General features: G+C 40.2%; 1 protein-coding gene across 2 annotated transcripts in view; it reads right to left on the minus strand.

Moving 5' to 3' along the window:
* The window catches only part of LOC128684397 (uncharacterized), an 89,886-nt gene that overhangs the window by 13,219 nt on the left and 58,693 nt on the right, over positions 1-17,974 (minus strand). For both annotated transcript variants that reach the window (XM_070094711.1, XM_070094704.1), the window contains exon 5: positions 5,020-5,246. In XM_070094711.1, the coding sequence (XP_069950812.1) occupies positions 5,020-5,246 (227 nt within the window). The remainder of the gene's footprint in view (positions 1-5,019; positions 5,247-17,974) is intronic.

Genomic DNA, 17,974 nt, shown 5'->3' on the forward strand with positions numbered 1-17,974 from the left:
AATGCAGTGAAACCAGTAGTGGAATCTTTCGAGAAATTTGTGGGAGCGATTGAAGCTCTTTGCGATTCATGGGAAAATTTGGATACAAGAGCAGCACAAGGTTTTCTTCCTGCTGTGTGCGATTTCACATTTCTGTGTTATCTGTATTTATGGTGTGACATACTTCAGGAGGTTCAGCTTGCACAGCAGTACTTGCAGACTAAGGATTTAACTCTTGACAAAGTGGTGGTGAAGCTAGAGTCACTGCGATTATTTTTGAATGAAGGGTGAGATCGCATAGTGGAAAATTCAATACAACAGGCACTTTTGAAATGTGAGAAGCATGGATTTCCAACAGAGAGAAGAATCAGGTTAAAGAAAAGGATGGCAGGGGAGCAGGCAAGAGATTCCGGACTCACTCTACAGGAAGAAAACAAGAGGGCGATGTTGGAGTGCAATGATTGTTTTCATAATGAACTCGAGATATGATCAAAAGCAATCAAGGATGTGGCAGCCATGTTTGTGGTCATTCAAACAAAGAATCTTGTACAAGCTACTAAAGAAGAATTGGAGGTGATGGCTTCAAGACTCACAGTCTTCTATAATGAAATATGCAAGAATGAGCTCATGCTTGAAATACCAAGACGAAGGAGGCACCTGCAAGCTGCTGATGTTGATCTTGAAAAAGTTAAGCACTGAACTTCACTGGATGTACTAACATTCATAGGTGAATGGGATTTCATTGAATCTCTTCCAACTCTGACACTCTGCCTGAGGTTGTTCCTTACTGTGTGTTTCTGTGGCTTCTTGTGAAAGGAGTTTCTCCAAGTTGAAGCTGATTAAAAACTATTTACGGTCCACAATGAGTCGATCCAGAATCTCTGACATAGCAATGTTATCCATAGAAAATGGGTCAGTTGACAGCATTGAATTTGATGAGGTGATAGATGATTTTGCAGGATTGAAGGCAAGGAAATGTATGATCTGATTCACTGAGATGTTACCTGTACTCAAGGTCAGGTCGGAACTAGTGTTTCTCTGATATTGCAGTATTTTTCTTTATTTTTCAAGTTTTTTTTTTTGCCATTGTTGAAGAATAATAAATGTAGGATGTGTTAGCTGTACTCAAAGTGATATTTGAGCTTATGTTTCCTCAATATTACTACGATTATTTATTTTATCATTAATAAAGTTGAGAAGTATTCTCCTGTTCAGTTTATGGCCCTTAAACGTTCTCATTGTTAAACATTTGTCACTGGTCATGCAGTAGTGACGTAACTGGAGTTTATTCCCCCCCATCCCCCCTCCCTTGGATTTCATGGGGGTGACACCAAAGATGCTGCCCCGGGTGACACCAGCCCTAGCAACACCTCTGTTTGGCCCCACTGTGAAAAAATACCTCCTGGAAAATAAATTGGACTTCAAGTGCCTCTTGGTATTAGACAGTGCTCCTGCTCATCCTCCAGACTTGCAAGAGCGAATTGCGGGGAACTTGAGTTTTATAAAGGTAAAATTTTTGCCTCCTAATACCACTCTTCTCCTCCAGCCCATGGACCAGCAGGTCATTTCAAATTTCAAAAAACTGTACACCAAAGCAGTATTTCAAAAGTGCTTTGAAGTGACCTCAGGCACTGAATTGACCCTAAGAGAGATTTGGAAATATCACTTCAGTATCCTCAGTTGCATAAACCTTGTAGGTAAGGCATAGGAGGGAGTGACTAACAGGACCTCGAACTTTGCTTGGCCAGAATGTGTACAAGTGAGGGGGATTTTGAAGGGTTTGGGGCTAACCCTGAGGAGCCTATACCAGTTGTGAAATCTATTGTGTCATTGGGGAAGTCCATGGGGTTGGAGGTTAGTGGTGAGGATGTGGAAGAGTTGGTGGAGGACGATGATGAAGAACTAACCGCTGATGAGCTGCAAGACCATCTGCAATGGCAACAGACCACAGCTGAGGATACTGCTTCAGAGGAGGGGAGAGAGAGATGGAGGAAGTTGCCTTCTTCAGTGATTAAGGACATTTGTACAATGTGGACAAAGGTGCAAGCCTTTATGGATGAAAATCACCCTGACACAGCTATTAGCTGTGCTTGTGACTTTTACAATGACAATGCTGTGTCCCATTTTAGGGAAATCTTAAAGGAACGCCAGAAACAGAGCTCTATGGACAGATTTTTGGTGTGACAGAGGTCCAGTGACTGTCAAGTTCTTTCCAGTGGCATTAAAAAACAAAGAAGGGAAGTAACCCCAGAAAAGGAATTGGTACCTAAAGTCCTTATGGAAGAGGATTTCCCTTCCAAACAATAATACACCTCCATCAACTCCCCTCCTTCCATCTGATCACTCATCAATAAATCTTCAATAAAGGTAAGTGTCATTTATTCTTCATGTATTTATTGTGCATGTATCATTGTTTTCTGTGTAAGAAAATGTATATTTCATGTAAAAAAAAAATTAATACTTTTGGGTATTTGGAACGGATTAATTGGATTTCCATTATTTCTTATGGGGAAAATTAATTCAGCTAACGATAAAATCGGTTATGGACAAGCTCTCTGGAACAGATTAAAATCGTTAGCCGAGGGTCCACTGTATTTGGTGCGACAGGGGTCCAGCGACTCTCAAGCTGGTCCTAGTGCCATTAAAAAACAAAGAAGGGAGGTAACCCCAGAAAAGGACATGTTACCTGAAGCCTTTATGGAAGGGGATTCCCTTTCCAAACAATAGTACACCTCCCACCTTTTCCCTCCTCCCATCTCATCACTCATCAATAAGTCCACAATAAAGGTAAGTGTCATTTCAGTACTGTTTATTGTGCATGACTCATTGTTTTCTATGTAGAGAAATGTATATTTCATGTAGTAAAAATTATTCTGTTTAATACTTTCAGGTGTCTGGAACAGATTAATTGGATTTCCATTATTTCTTATAGGGAAAATTAATTTGGCTGTCCAAATCGGTTAAAGGCAAGCTCTCTGGAACAGATTAATGCCATTACCTGAGGGCTCACTGTATGTCATTGCAGCAGAGTCGGTCACTTACTTGTACACCTAAATTCTAGCGCCTTCAAATCTGGTGGAAGAAAGCTGGTAGACCGCCATGTGAAAGAATGGGTCTGTGTGGTGAGTGTGCACAGTATAAAAAAAATCCTGAAGCAAGCAGTGCATAATGAGAAAAAAAAAACTGACCGTGTTTTTGGTTTAAAATAGTGACTTTCAAGTGTATTTTCGTATGGTATTTATAGTTGTATTCTCATTTCCTTGGTCCCATTTGATAGAATGGAAAATATATTACAGAAATAGAGATGATTTTTATTGGTTTCACAATGACAAGTATCCTGAAACTGAGCTCGAAGTAGCAAAAATGATCGAATTTTGCTGATGTTCAAGAGTAAACAAATCACATCATGCATCCAATACACATCAACTGGTGAGTCTAATATTCTTTCACAACTGCACTAACATTATTTATACCATTTTTACAATGATGCAATAGTATACGTAACAGAAAACCTTCTATTTTCTACGAGAATAAAAATTCAAAGGGGAAAGCAAAAGTAATGTAAGAGGGGCCTAGAGACGTGACTAATGAACAGATAAAATGTTATTTTAGTGCCATGAATGTCTGTCTTGTTTGTTCTGGACCCTATTTCAAAATTGGCATTTTTAGAAATTTGTGTGAAACTGCCCAAATTGCCAATTTCTGACCACTTTATTGGGTAGCTGAAATCAGTAAATGGGCAGATTCTTGTACTCAATCGATAGAACAAATGGAGTTCTAAGGAAATAGCTATGATTTTAGTCAACTGCAACATTGGAATTGGCTGAAAATAGGGCTCAAAGTGGGCGAAATCACCGATGCATAAATGTCTTTGAGACCGCTAACTTTGCGAGAGCATAATTTTGTAAGTTTTCCATCAAATTTCATACTTTTGATGTCATTATAATCAGAAAAAGATTCTCTATCATTTTTTTTTTCGAAAAATTTTCGACCCTGAGAACGAGTTTGGGAGAGAGCCTCTCGACCCTCAAATGGTCAAAGAATTGTGATAAGGAGCAACTGTGTGATATGAAGGTGCAAGGGTGACAGGAGAAGAGAAGAAAAGAAGCTCAAAATATATTGTACAGAAAAAGTATAAAATAAGAGTAGGTAAGAGAAGCAAAGGTGAATTTATAAACAGAAGAGTCAGGAATCTCCATGCAGAAGTGGAGAAGAATCCCTCCTCTGTAAGCCATGCATGCCATAAAAGGAAACTAAAATGCCAGGAGCAAGGGGCTAGTACCCCTTCTCCTGTAAAAACTGCTAAATGTAAAAAGAAGAAAAATTTTATATAGTTTTCTTGGAGTTACCCTGCCTTGGTGGGAAGATAGCCGATATGCTAAAAAAAGAAAAAAAAAAAAGTCAAGCGGGGATGAGGAAAATGAAATGGGCAGAAGAATAACATGCCACTCAATATGACAAATATATATAACTTAGATAAATAAATAATTCTCCATGTGGAAGTGGAACCGAATTCTTCCTCCTCTGTAAACTATGTTTGTCATAAGAGGTGATTACAATGCCAGGAGCAAGGGGCTAGTAACCCCTTCTCTTGTATACATCACTAAATTTAAAAAGAGAAACTTTCATTTTTCTTTTTGGGCCACCCTCCTTTGGTGCGGTGTGGCTGGTGTGTTGAAAGAAGTAACTGCAGAAACAAGTGAGGATGGTGTGCAATACAGCCACTGGGAGGGGGATAAGGGTACCCTGATCACCCTCCTTGTGACTATTGCATAACATAAATAAGTAACAGAGTATATACCTGAAATTTATATAAATCCAGTATTGTAATCATCTCACTTATTACAAACAAATGAGCCAAGTGATTGAATGGTATAGTATCAGGTGATGCTGTATAAGGTATATGGTACATCAATGATTACTCTAGTTAGGAAATATAAGGTATGTGGCAGTACAAGGTATGTTGTAAGATTCTACTAGTTGGGAAGAAGATATGTAGTAAAATCTCAATTACCTATCAGAAAGATAATACTGACTTACTTGACAATAACTTTCACAGTTATTCTGGCAGTGCAGGAGGTAAAAGTAACATCTTTATATCGTTTCTTGGGTACAACACTCTCATCCACACCTCCTCTTGTTGGGTTTTTGTGAACATTTCTTGTTGCTGTCTGTCCTCTGTGTTCATCAGCTCTTCCTTCTTGACCAAAATTCCCTTCTGGTCTCTCTGCTATTATGTTTTCAGCTGGTTTTGAAGGGTCTCTCCTCTAAAAAATGAATTACAGTTGATAAATGTATTTTACGTTTGAGAAGAGTTTAACCCGTAAATGATCCAAACGTATACTGTATATACTTTTTTACTGCTAGTGCCCCAAACGTATATATGTTTTATTTTTCCTGCCTTCAAATTTGGCACGATTGGCCTGAGATGCCTTGTCAGCATAGAATGGGTTCTAACACTCAGTGTGCGCAGTATTAAAAAAATCTGGGGCCACTTAGTACCTTGTGGGAGCACCAGTTCAAATGAGCACCAGCTAGAGCATACAGCATAGCAAACACCTGGGATTCACTGATGTCATGTAGTATTAACACTCCCATTTTAAGAGGAAAGTGATTTTGACCCTGAGTTTAGTGGCTTTGAGGTGGAAGTGGCCACAAGTGGTCGAGGAAATATCAAAAAACCTCGATGATAACCCATGTGCAATATTTGTGCAACACCCTTTCAGAATGTCTTATAACCTATGCCCTAAGTAAAGAGAAACAATTCTGGCTGGCTGGCCAGCTGTGTGGCTGGCTGGCCAGCTGTGTGGCTGGCCGGCAGCTGGCGGCCTGGCTCTATCTCCATTTGTCTGTCTGTATCTATTTCTATCTCTGTCTGTCTCTCTGTCTCTATCTCTGCCTGTCTCTGTCTATCTTTGTCTCTATCTGTCTCTGTCTATCTGTCTCTGTCTATCCCTGTCTATCTCTGTCTCACAGGTACACATAAATACAAGTATACATAGTGTAAATTACCTAGGGCAACCCAAAAAATCCAGACAAAGTGCTATACTCTGCTTGAAGATGTGAGTAAATGTGATGACGACGCAGTCTTGTGGCTCTCTGAGACAGAGAGCTAGACGGATAGACAGATAGACAGGGAGCTTGAGAGACAGACAAATAGACAGACATTTTTGTGTACCAGTGAAAACAAAGCAGGCCCTAATCTTTTCTTATCAAGTCTTATCACTGCACCACTGCGAATGCTCATCAAACGTCAGCTCTTATCAAATGTTATCTCATCTTATCACGTCACTGTCAGGGGTGGACTTTGTTTTTTATGCTTCAAGGGAATTTATTATTTTATTATTATTACGTATCATCATCGTCCTCCTCCTCCTCCTCCTCCTTCTCCTCCTCCTCCTCCTCCTCCTCCTCCTCTTCCTCCTTCTCCTCCTCCTTCTCCTCCTCCTCCTCCTTCTCCTCCTCCTTCTCCTCCTCCTCCTCCATCCTCCTCCATCCTCCTCCATCCTCCTCCATCCTCCTCCTCCTCCATCCTCCTCCTCCATCCTCCTCCTCCATCCTCCTCCTCCTCCATCCTCCTCCTCCATCCTCCTCCTCCTCCATCCTCCTCCTCCATCCTCCTCCTCCTCCATCCTCCTCCTCCATCCTCCTCCTCCTCCCTCCTCCTCCTCCTCCTCCATCCTCCTCCTCCTCCATCCTCCTCCATCCTCCTCCTCCTCCATCCTCCTCCTCCTCCATCCTCCTCCTCCTTCCTCCTGCTCCTCCATCCTCCTCCTCCTCCATCCTCCTCCTCCTCCATCCTCCTCCTCCTCCATCCTCCTCCTCCTCCATCATCCTCCTCCTCCTCCTTCCTCCTCCTCCTCCATCCTCCTCCTCCTCCATCCTCCTCCTCCATCCTCCTCCTCCTCCATCCTCCTCCTCCTCCTCCTCCATCATCCTCCTCCTCCTCCTCCTCCATCCTCCTCCATCCTCCTCCTCCTCCTCCTCCTCATTATTATTATATACTTCCACATATCCAAAACATTGCTGGGACCTAAAAATACTTTGTATATATTCCACGACAATAGTAAATGGCTAAGGCAGGTGTAAATGTCCACCTGTCAGCGTGTTTGTGACAATTTGAGTACAATTTCAGTACCTAATACTAGTGTCAGAACAAAGATTAGTTATGAAATGACAAGAACTACTACAAATTGTAATTATCAGAACATAAAAATTATATAAAATAATATGAAAAATTCTAGGTAGTAGGTTGGTAGACAGCAACCGCCCAGGGAGGTACTACCGTCCTGCCAAGTGAGTGTAAAACAAAAGCCTGTAATTGTTTTACATGATGGTAGGATTGCTGGTGTCTTTTGTCTGTCTCATAAACATGCAAGATTACAGGTACGTCTTGCTACTTCTACTTACACTTAGGTCACACTACACATACATGTACAAGCATATATATACACACCCCTCTGGGTTTTCTGTTATTTTCTTTCTAGGTCTTGTTCTTGTTTATTTCCTCTTATCTCCATGGGGAAGTGGAACAGAATTCTTCCTCCGTAGGCTATGTGTGTTGTAACAGGCAACTAAAATGCCAGGAGCAAGGGGCTAGTAACTTCTTCTCCTGTATATACAGTGGACCCCTGCTTAACGATCACCTCCCAATGCGACCAATTATTCAAGTGTATTTATGTAAGTGTGTTTGTACGTGTATGTTTGGGGGTCTGAAATGGACTAATCTACTTCACAATATTCCTTATGGGAACAAATTCGGTCAGTACTGGCACCTGAACATACTTCTTGAATGAAAAAATATCGTTAACCGGGGGTCCACTGTATTAGTAAATGTGAAAGGAGAAACTTTCGTTTTTCCTTTTGAGCCACCCCGCCTCGGTGGGATACGGCCGGTGTGTTGAAAGAAGAAAGAAAGAAATATGAAAAATGAAAAAAGATATATTGGCAACACTTCTGCAAGCGGCAGCGCTCCATGTTGCCACCAGGTGATCTCCAAGTGTCAACTTTTGCAGCCTCACATCTCGGTAAGTACTGACCCTAAAAAAATTTTTTTTGTCCTATAACACTTAGGAAAATGTGCTCTTTTTTTTTTTCAATAAAAAAAAAAATTTTATTTTTCAAAATATTCAGGGTACTGGGGTAGTGAACGTATATATACGTCTGGACCGTTTACGGGTTAACATGTGACTCACAGACTGCAACTACCTCAGAAATGGTTTGCTACAATGTATCTCTCAGATTATGACATTGTTTGCATTAACAATTCACAAATAATCATTAAGTTTGTCAATGGAGACAGTAAACTGGAATGATGTATAAAATAAGTCAATTTAAATGATGAGATTTATGGGTTTTTAAGACAGAACAAAAAGAATTCTAAATGTATATTCTTCAAACACTTGCAACCATTGTTAAGAAATCATATATGTAATCAAAATTCTGTTATCAATGTACAAACTAAGTAGAGGACAAAGCATGAAGAAGTGTGGATTCAAAAACCATCACTCTTAGACCAGAGTCCAGAACCAGTAAACCAGTGGTCACTGCTGCAGTGGTACATTGTCAACCTATTTGTTTTCCTACCTTCACCCAACTTTAAGTAGTATTGCTGTGCCCTACTAAAGAGCCAGCGCCTTGTCAAATAAACTAACAACAGAGATATGGAGACTAAATGTCACAGTACTATTGTAAATTTTTTCACCAATGACCCATACTTGAAAAATAAATTAGATGAAGGTTTGGTTCATCTTACACAAAGTACAAAGCATAAATAGAACTTTTTATTATAAAATGTATACAGGCACATTGTTAAATTTAGCTTTAATGTAGCTTACTGGAATATAAAGCTATCTGCCTAATCTTTTATCAAGTCTTAACTGAAATTTGTGACTTGGTAATAGTTCAGGATGGATCAAAATGCTATGTAAAGTGTCTTTTCTAAAGTATGGGTTATTTGTGAACACAGATCATTGCCTTCACCAGACGTAATTTTACAAGCATGGCATTCATTATTTTATTATTTATTTTATTAACACATCGGTCATCTCCAACCAAGGCAGGGTGGCCCGAAAAAGAAAAACTTCATCATCGCTCACTTCATCACTGTCTTGCCAGAGGAGCGCTTACACTACAGTTATAAAACTGCATCATTAACACCCCTCCTTCAGAGTGCAGACACTGTACTTCCCATCTCCAGGACTCAAGTCCAGCCTGCCAGTTTCCCTGAATGCCTTCATACAATGAAGTTTTTCCTGGCTTAAGAGATCAGGACTCGGTTAATGAATGGAGGATGAAGCGTCCATCACTTCTGCTAAATGACTCACATAGGTTGTAGGATGGATATACAATTGGAAGATTTAAACTATGTAGAAAACAATGGCACATAAATATATTTTAGGCTTTAAATTTATACACTGACTTAGAAAACTAATTTAAGTCATATACAGAACAGTATGTCACTGAGTTGCCACATTCTAGCAATAGTTTAAACTGGAGTAAGTAATTATTTTTTGCAAATTTCCAAACCTTTCATGATTTTTAAATTACAATGGACCCTCTGTTTTTGTCGATCTCCATTATCATCGGTTTCCGTTTTCGGCGACTTTCTTCGTCAAAATATTGCCTCCATTTTCATCAATGGTACAGAATCTGTCCAGTGCCCAGCGTGCAGACAAAACCGCCTCCCACACACATTCTCAGGCAGTGTCACGTTGGTTCTCAGTGAGTGAACATATCTTGCGAGGTCATACGAAACATTTCGTAATAATCCACTGTTTATGGCACTTGTTTATTGTGTGTGACTGCTAACTAAGCCACCATGGCCCCAAAGAAAGCTCCTAGTGCCAGTCCTATGGTAAAAAAAAGTGAGGGACACCACAGAAATAAAAAAATCGTTCAAAAATATGATAGTGGCATATGCATTGCCGAACTCAGCAGGCTGTATGGGAAGGCACCATCAACCATCAGCTCCATTGTGGCAAAGAGAAAAGAAATCATGGAAGCTAATGTTGTGAAAGGGGTGAATGCCATAACAAAACAGAGATCCCAAACAATTGAAGAAGTGGAGAAATTGTTGTTGGTGTAGATCAGAGAGAAAGAGTTAGCTGGAGACAGTGTTGTGCAATCGATAATTTGTGAAAAGGCAAGGCAGCTGCATGATGGTCTCATAAAGAAACTGCCTGTAACAAGTGCTGATGTTGGTGAATTTAAGGCCAGCAAAGGCTGGTTTGAAAAATTCAAGAAGCGAAGTGGCATACACAGTGTTGTAAGGCATGGTGAGGATGCCAGTTCAGACAAATATGCAGCTGAAAAATTCCAACCCCAACAAGTGTTCAACTGTGATGAAACAGGTCTCTTTTGGAAGAAATTGCCAAAGAGGACCTACATCATGCAGGAGGAAAAGGCACTCCCAGAACACAAGCCTATGAAAGACAGGCTAACTCTCTTATTGTGCGGTAATGCTAGTGGGGATTTCAAAGTGAAGCCTTTACTGGTGTATCACTCAGAAAACCCCAGAGTGTTCAAGAAAAACAGTGTTGTCAAGAGTAAATTGTGTGTGATGTGGAAGGCTAACAGTAGGACATGGGTCACGTGGGAAATTTTCCTGGAATGGTTCAATGAAATGTTTGGCCTGAGTGTGAAGAAATACCTCCTGGATAATAAACTGCCATTCCAGTGCCTCCTGTTAACCCTTTAACTGATGCAACCCCAAATCCTGAAGTGTCTCCTGGTGTCACAAATCATTTGAAAAAAAAATTATGTTTTCTTATGAAATGATAAAGAATCTTTTCCCAACGACCATGACACCAAAAGTACGAAATTTGATGGAAAATTTACAGAATTACGCTCTTGCGAAATTAGCGACATCGGCGATATTTATGGCAATTTCCATTGTTCCAGTCCACAAAACTCATAGCTATTTCTTTAGAACTCCATTTTTTCTGTCGATTGAGTACAAGAAACTGCCCATTTACCGATTTCAACTACCCAATAACGTGGTCAGAAATTTACAATTTGGCCAGTTTCACGAAAATTAAAAAAATAGGACAATTTCAAAATAGGGTCCAGAATGAACAATGCAGACATTCCTGGCTCTAAATAACATTTTCTTTGTTCATCAGTCATGTCTCCAGGCCCCTCTGATGTTACTCTTGCTTTCTATTTTGAATTTTTATTCAAACAAAAAATAGAAGATTTACTGTTATGCAGACTACTGCAATATTGTAATAATTGTATAAATAATGTCAACCCATTCATGACTGCATATTAGAATGGCTGCTTGGACATTTATTGGAAAATGACATCATTTGTTTACTTTCGAACATCGGCAAAAATCAAACATTACCCCTACTTTGAGCTCCATTTCAAGGTTCTTTTCATAGTAAAACCAATCAAAATCACCTCTATTTCTATAATATGTTTTTCATTCTATCAAGTGAGACCAAGAAAACGAGAATACAACCATAAATACTACATGAAAATAGAGCACAAAGTCAGTATTTTAATTAAAAAAAAACGGTCAGCTTTTTTTTTTCATTATGCACTGCACGCTGCAGGATTTTTTTTTATACGGTGCACACTGACCACACAGGCCCATTCTCTCACATGTGGGCCTACCAGCTTTCTCCTGCTTGATTTGAAGCCGCTAGAATTTTTTTTTTTTTTAACAAGTCGGCCGTCTCTCACTGAGGCAGGGTGACCCAAAAAAAAAGAAAATCCCCAAAAAGAAAATAATTTCATCATCATTCAACACTTTTACCTCACTCACACATAATCACTGTTTTTACAGAGGTGCTCCGAATACAAGTTTAGAAGTACATGTATATACTGTACGTATATATTGTATGTATAAAGATACACAACATATCCCTCCAAACTGCCAATATCCCAAACCCCTCCTTTAAAGTGCAGGCATTGTACTTCTCATTTCCAGGACTCAAGTCCGGCTATATAAAATAACCGGTTTCCCTGAATCCCTTCACTAAATATTACCCTGCTCACACTCCAACAGCTCGTCAGGTCCCAAATACCATTCATGTCCATTCACTCCTATCTAACACGTTCATGCATGCTTGCTGGATGTCCAAGCCCCTCGCCCACAGAACCTCCTTTACCCCCTCCCTCCAACCTTTTCGAGGATGATCCCTACCCCGCCTTCCTTCCCCTACATTCTCTCTAAATGACCAAACCACCTCAACAACCCCTCTTCAGCCCTCTGACTAATACTTTTATTAACTCCACACCTTCTCCTAATTTCCACACTCAGAATTTTCTGCATAATATTTACACCACACATTGCCGTTAGACAGGACATCTCCACTGCCTCCAACCGTCTCCTCACTGCATAGTATAGTGTTGGTACCACTATACTTTCATACATTCCCTTCTTTGCCTCCATAGATAACGTTCTTTGTCTCCATATACACCTCAATGCACCACTCACCTTTTTTCCCTCATCAATTCTATGATTCACCTCATCCTTCATAAATCCATCCGCTGACACGTCAACTCCCAAATATCTGAAAACATTCACTTCTTCCATACTCCTCCTCCACAATTTGATATCCAATTTTTCTTTATCTAAATAATTTGAAACCCTCATCACCTTACTCTTTTCTATATTCACTTTCAATTTTCTACCTTTACACACACTCCCAAATTCGTCCACTAACCTCTGCAAGTTTTCTTTAGAATCACCCATAAGCACAGTATCATCAGCAAAAAGTAACTGTGTCACTTCCCATTTTGTATTTGATTCTGCATAATTTAATCCCACCCCTCTCCCAAACACCCTAGCATTTACTTCTTTTACAACCCTATCTATAAATATATTAAATAACCATGGTGACATTACACATCCCTGTCTAAAACCTACTTTTACCGGGAAGTAGTCTCCCTCTCTTCTACACACCCTAACCTGAGCCTCACTGTCCCCATAAAAACAATTTACAGCATTTAGTAACTTACTACCTATTCCATATACTTGCAACATCTGCCACATTGCTCTCCTATCCACTCTATCATATGCCTTTTCTAAATCCATAAATGCAATAAAAACTTCCCTACCTTTATCTAAATACTGTTCACATATATGCTTCAATGTAAACACTTGATCTACACATCCCCTACCCACTCTGAAACCTCCTAGCTCATCCGCAATCCTACATTCTGTCTTACCTCTAATTCTTTCAATTATAACCCTACCGTACACTTTTCCTGATATGCTCAGTAAACTAATTCCTCTATAATTTTTACAATCTCTTTTGCCCCCCTTCCCTTCATATAAAGGGACTATACATGCTCTCCGCCAATCCCTAGGTACCTTCCCTCTTTCATACATTTATTAAGCAAAAATACCAGCCACTCCAACACTATATCCCCCCCTGCTTTTAACATTTCTGTCATGATCCCATCAGTTCCAGCTGCTTTACCCCCTTTCATTCTGCGTAATGCCTCATGCACCTCCCCCACACTTACATCCTGCTCTTCTTCACTCCTAAAAGATGGTATACCTCCCTGGCCAGCGCATGAAATTACCGCCTCCGTTTCTTCGTCAACATTTAAAAAAAGTTCCTCAAAGTATTCTCGCCATCTACCCAATACCTCCATCTCCCCATCTACTAACTCTCCTACTCTGTTTTTAACTGACAAATCCATTTGTTCCCTAGGCTTTCTTAACTTGTTTAACTCACTCCAAAATTTTTTCTTATTTTCATTAAAATTTCTTGACAGTATATATAAGTCAAACACGGTGGCTCGTGAGACGTATGTATATGACTAAAACAGTCAAAGGGTTAAAAAATATGTCAATTTCAAAATATGGTCCAGAATGAACAATGCAGACATTCCTGGCACTAAAATAACATTTTTCACTGTTCATCAGTTACATCTGAATTTTTATTCACACAAATAATAGAAGATTTACTGTTATGTAGACTACTGTAATATTGTAATAATTGTATAAATAACATCAGCCCATTTGTGACTGTGTATTAGAATGGCTAGTTGGACATTTATTGGACAATGACGTCATTTGTTTACTCTTGAACATCGGCGAAAATCGAAAATTTCTGCCACTTTGAGCTCCATTTCAAGATCCTTTTCATAGTAAAAACCAATCAAAATCACTTCTATTTCTATAATATGTTTTCCATTCTATCAAATGAGACCAAGACAACAAGAATACAACCATAATTACTACATGAAAATACACCTCAAAGTCGGCATTTTAATCCAAAAACAGTTTCGGAGTTTTTTTTCTCATTATGCACTGAGTGCTGCAGAATTTTTTATACTGCACACACTGACCACACAGACCCATTCTCTCACATGTAGGCTTACTAGCTTTCTCCTGCATGATTTGAAGCCACTAGAATTTTTGAGTATATATATGTCAAACACATTGGCTCAAAAGACATATATATACGACCAAAACAGTCAAAGGGTTTATGGACAATGCTCCTTCTCATCCTCCAGACTTGGAAGACCAATTGTCTAAGGAATTCAGTTTTGTAACAGCGAAGTTCTTGCCTCCTAACACCACTCGTCTCATCCAGCCCATGGACCAGCATATCATTGCAAACTTCAAAAAACTGTACACCAAAGCAATGTTTCAAAGGTGCTTTGACATAACCTCGGACTCTGAACTGACCCTAGGAGAGTTCTAGAAGAATCACTTCAATATCTTCCACTGCATAAGCCTCATAGATAAAGCTTGGCAGGGAGTGACTTCTAGGGCGATGAAATCTCCTTGGGGAATGCTGTGGCCAGATTGTGTCCAAAAGAAGGATTTTGAATTGTTTGACGCTGACAATGTCGACCCTACACCAGTTGTGCAATCAATTGTGGTATTTGGGAATTCCATGGGGTTGGATGTGAGTGGCCAGGATGTGGAAGAGTTGGTGGAGGATCACAATCAAGAGCTAACCACTGATGAGCTGCAAGATCTTCATCTGCAACAGCAGCAGACCACAGCTCAGGAAATTGCTTCAGAGGAGGAAGAGAGATGGAAGAAGGTGCCTTCTTCAGAGATTAAGGAGATTTGTGCAATGTGGACTAGGGTGCATTCATTTGTGGAGGAACATCATCCTGACAAAGCTGTTGCAATTGATGCTGGAAACTTTTACAATGACAATGCCATGTCCCATTTTAGGCAAATCTTAAAGAGACGCCAGAAACAGAGCTCCTTGGACCAATTTTTTTTGTGACAGGGGTCCATTGACTCTCAAGCTGGTCCTAGTGGCATTAAAATACAAAGGAGGGAAGTGACCCCGGATAAGGAGTTGGTATCTAAAGTTCTTATGGCGGGGAATTCCCCTTCCAAACAATAACCTATCTTCCCTCTCCCCTCCTCCCTGTCTTCCACCAACCAGCAACAGCCTTCAATAAAAGTAAATGTCATGTTGAATGTTCATTCTTTTGTGCATGTAATTATATCTTTAACCCTTTGAGGGTCCATGCCGAAGATCTATGGCTATACGTTGAGGGTCCAAACCGTAGATCTATGCCAAAATTCTAGCGGCGTCAAATTTAGCGTGAAAAGGCTGGTAGGCCTACATGTGAGAGAACAGGTCTGCGTGGTGCGTGTGCGCCATAAACAAAAATTCTAGGCGCCCGCATAGCATTGTGGGAACGTCGCCTCAGTTACCTTTGTTCACCATGCCTCGTCACAAGGCAGCTCTCACTCCAAGGTGAATTGGGACTCTCCTCTTCCTATCTGATAGTTCTGACTCTGATGGAAGTGGAAATGAAGACAAATTCTATTGCTTTGATTAATTAGTGACCGAAAGGAATGGCCAGGATATCGAAAATAGTGCAGAAAATCCTGACGATCCTCAACCTTCTACCTCTGGTGTGGGCACGTCTCAGTCACGTTCGGTTGTACCGCATCGCAAGAGAAAACTAATATTTTTGCGTGGCCAGGCCTCAGACTTCAGTAATGATGATAGTGACGTGGATTGTGATTTTATTGCTGTTGATGATCATTCAAGTAGTGATAGTGAGGAATCATATTCACCAGTGAAGCTTCAGTATATACTCCGCCGCATGCGCTCAGGTAGTGTTCCCTATGCAGTGCCCAGGGAACGGAGTACATCCCGGAGTACATCCCTTGGCCCTACACCAGGAATAGACAGTGAAAGTGAGGATGATGTGGCTACACTTGGCATGGATAGACCACAGGCATCAGTAGGTGGTGGTAGTGGTGATGGTAGTCCCACGGCCATGCATGACTAACCAGCCCACAATGGGACCCACGCTGCTGTCTCCTCAGCTCAAGGACAAAGCGGAGCATCAGCCACCACCCCACCACAACTACAACTACCACCACAACCAGCTTACGATGTCCAGTATCCACCAGCAAACCATATCTGCGATTGGCAGCAAAATCTCAATTTTGTTCCCAAGCCCCACCAGTTTGATGACTCTCAAAGTGGAATTCTACCAACTTGTCCCCTTGGAAACACTACAAATGAACTGAAATTCTTTGAACTATTCTTTGACCAGCCCTTGATGGAAACTATTGTCAGGGAGAGTAACTAAGTATTTTGAGTACACCATGGCAAATGCGATCATATCACCACACTCAAGACTACACCGGTGGAAAGAAACAACTGTTCCAGAAATGTATTTGCTTTCTGCAACAATAATGCTTATGCTTCATGTCTATAAGCACAATATAAAATCATACTGGTCCACAGATCGGCTAATTTCTACCCCGGTCTTCAGTGAAATCATCCCAGTGAACAGATTTATGTTACTGTTACGTATGTTGCACTTCTCTGACAAAATCAGGCCTGACAGAAGTGACAGGTTATACAAGATTAGAAATGTTTTTATGTATCTGAAACAAAAGTACAACATGTACTTTTATCCATTCAAGAATCTTGTAATAGATGAGTCTTTGATTTTGTTCCAAGGTAGGCTGTCATTCAAGCAGTATATACCGAGCAAGAGGAAATGCTTTGGTATAAAACTGTTTGTGCTCTGTGACTGTGACAGTGGCCTGGTATTGGATATTATTGTATACATGGGAAATAAAACACTGAAAGATACCAGGATGTTATTGGATATCTCAGGTGACGTAGTGAGAAAGATGATGACACCTTATCTTGGTAAGGGGTATACATTATATACTGATAACTGGTACATAAGCCCTTTACTCAGTGAATTCTTGCGAGTGAACATTACAGATATGTGTGGCACAGTGCGTTCTAATTGTAAACATATGCCCAGGTTCAACGCAGGCACTCGTAGTGGTGAGGTGTAGGTGTTTACTGCCAATGACATCATGGCATTACAGTGGCATGACAAATGAAATGTCACATTGTTGACAACCATTCACCGTAACGAAATGCAAGATAGTGGCAAAGTTGACAGAGTGGCTAATGAACATATTCGAAAACCAGTGACAGTGATTGATTATACACAAAACATGCGCTTGGTTGACAAATGTGACATGCAGATTGGCATTGTTGATTGTGTTCATAAGAGTTACAAGTGGTACATGAAACTTTTCTTCCATCTCATGGGCATTTCAATGCTCAGTGCATATAATATGTACCAAATAAAGACCGGCAACAGACAACCGTATGGTGAATTATGTTTGTCTGTTGTCAGACAACTCATAATGGAGTACCAGGTAACAACATTTGCAATAAAAAAACTATCCTCGAACTCCTCAGGAAATACCTAAGCGCTTGAGGAGGGAAGGTGATCACTTCATAATACAGCTTCCTGCAACTAAGAAGAAATTTGCTCAGAAGAGATGTGTTGTCTGTGCACAAACAAAACGACAGCAACAAAGACGCAAAGACACTCGGTTTATGTGCAAGGAATGCAAGGCACCTCTGAGCATGAGTCCTTGTTTCAAGGAGTTCCTCAAGTTGCAGCAGTTCTAAAAACATGTCCAGTGATTGTACATATGTGAATCTATAATAGAACATTAGTATTATACAACATATGTGCATGTTTATTGTAGTAAACAAAAGTGGTA

Source organism: Cherax quadricarinatus, chromosome 4 (assembly GCF_038502225.1).
Source record: "Cherax quadricarinatus isolate ZL_2023a chromosome 4, ASM3850222v1, whole genome shotgun sequence".
NCBI classification, from domain to species: Eukaryota; Metazoa; Arthropoda; class Malacostraca; order Decapoda; family Parastacidae; genus Cherax; species Cherax quadricarinatus.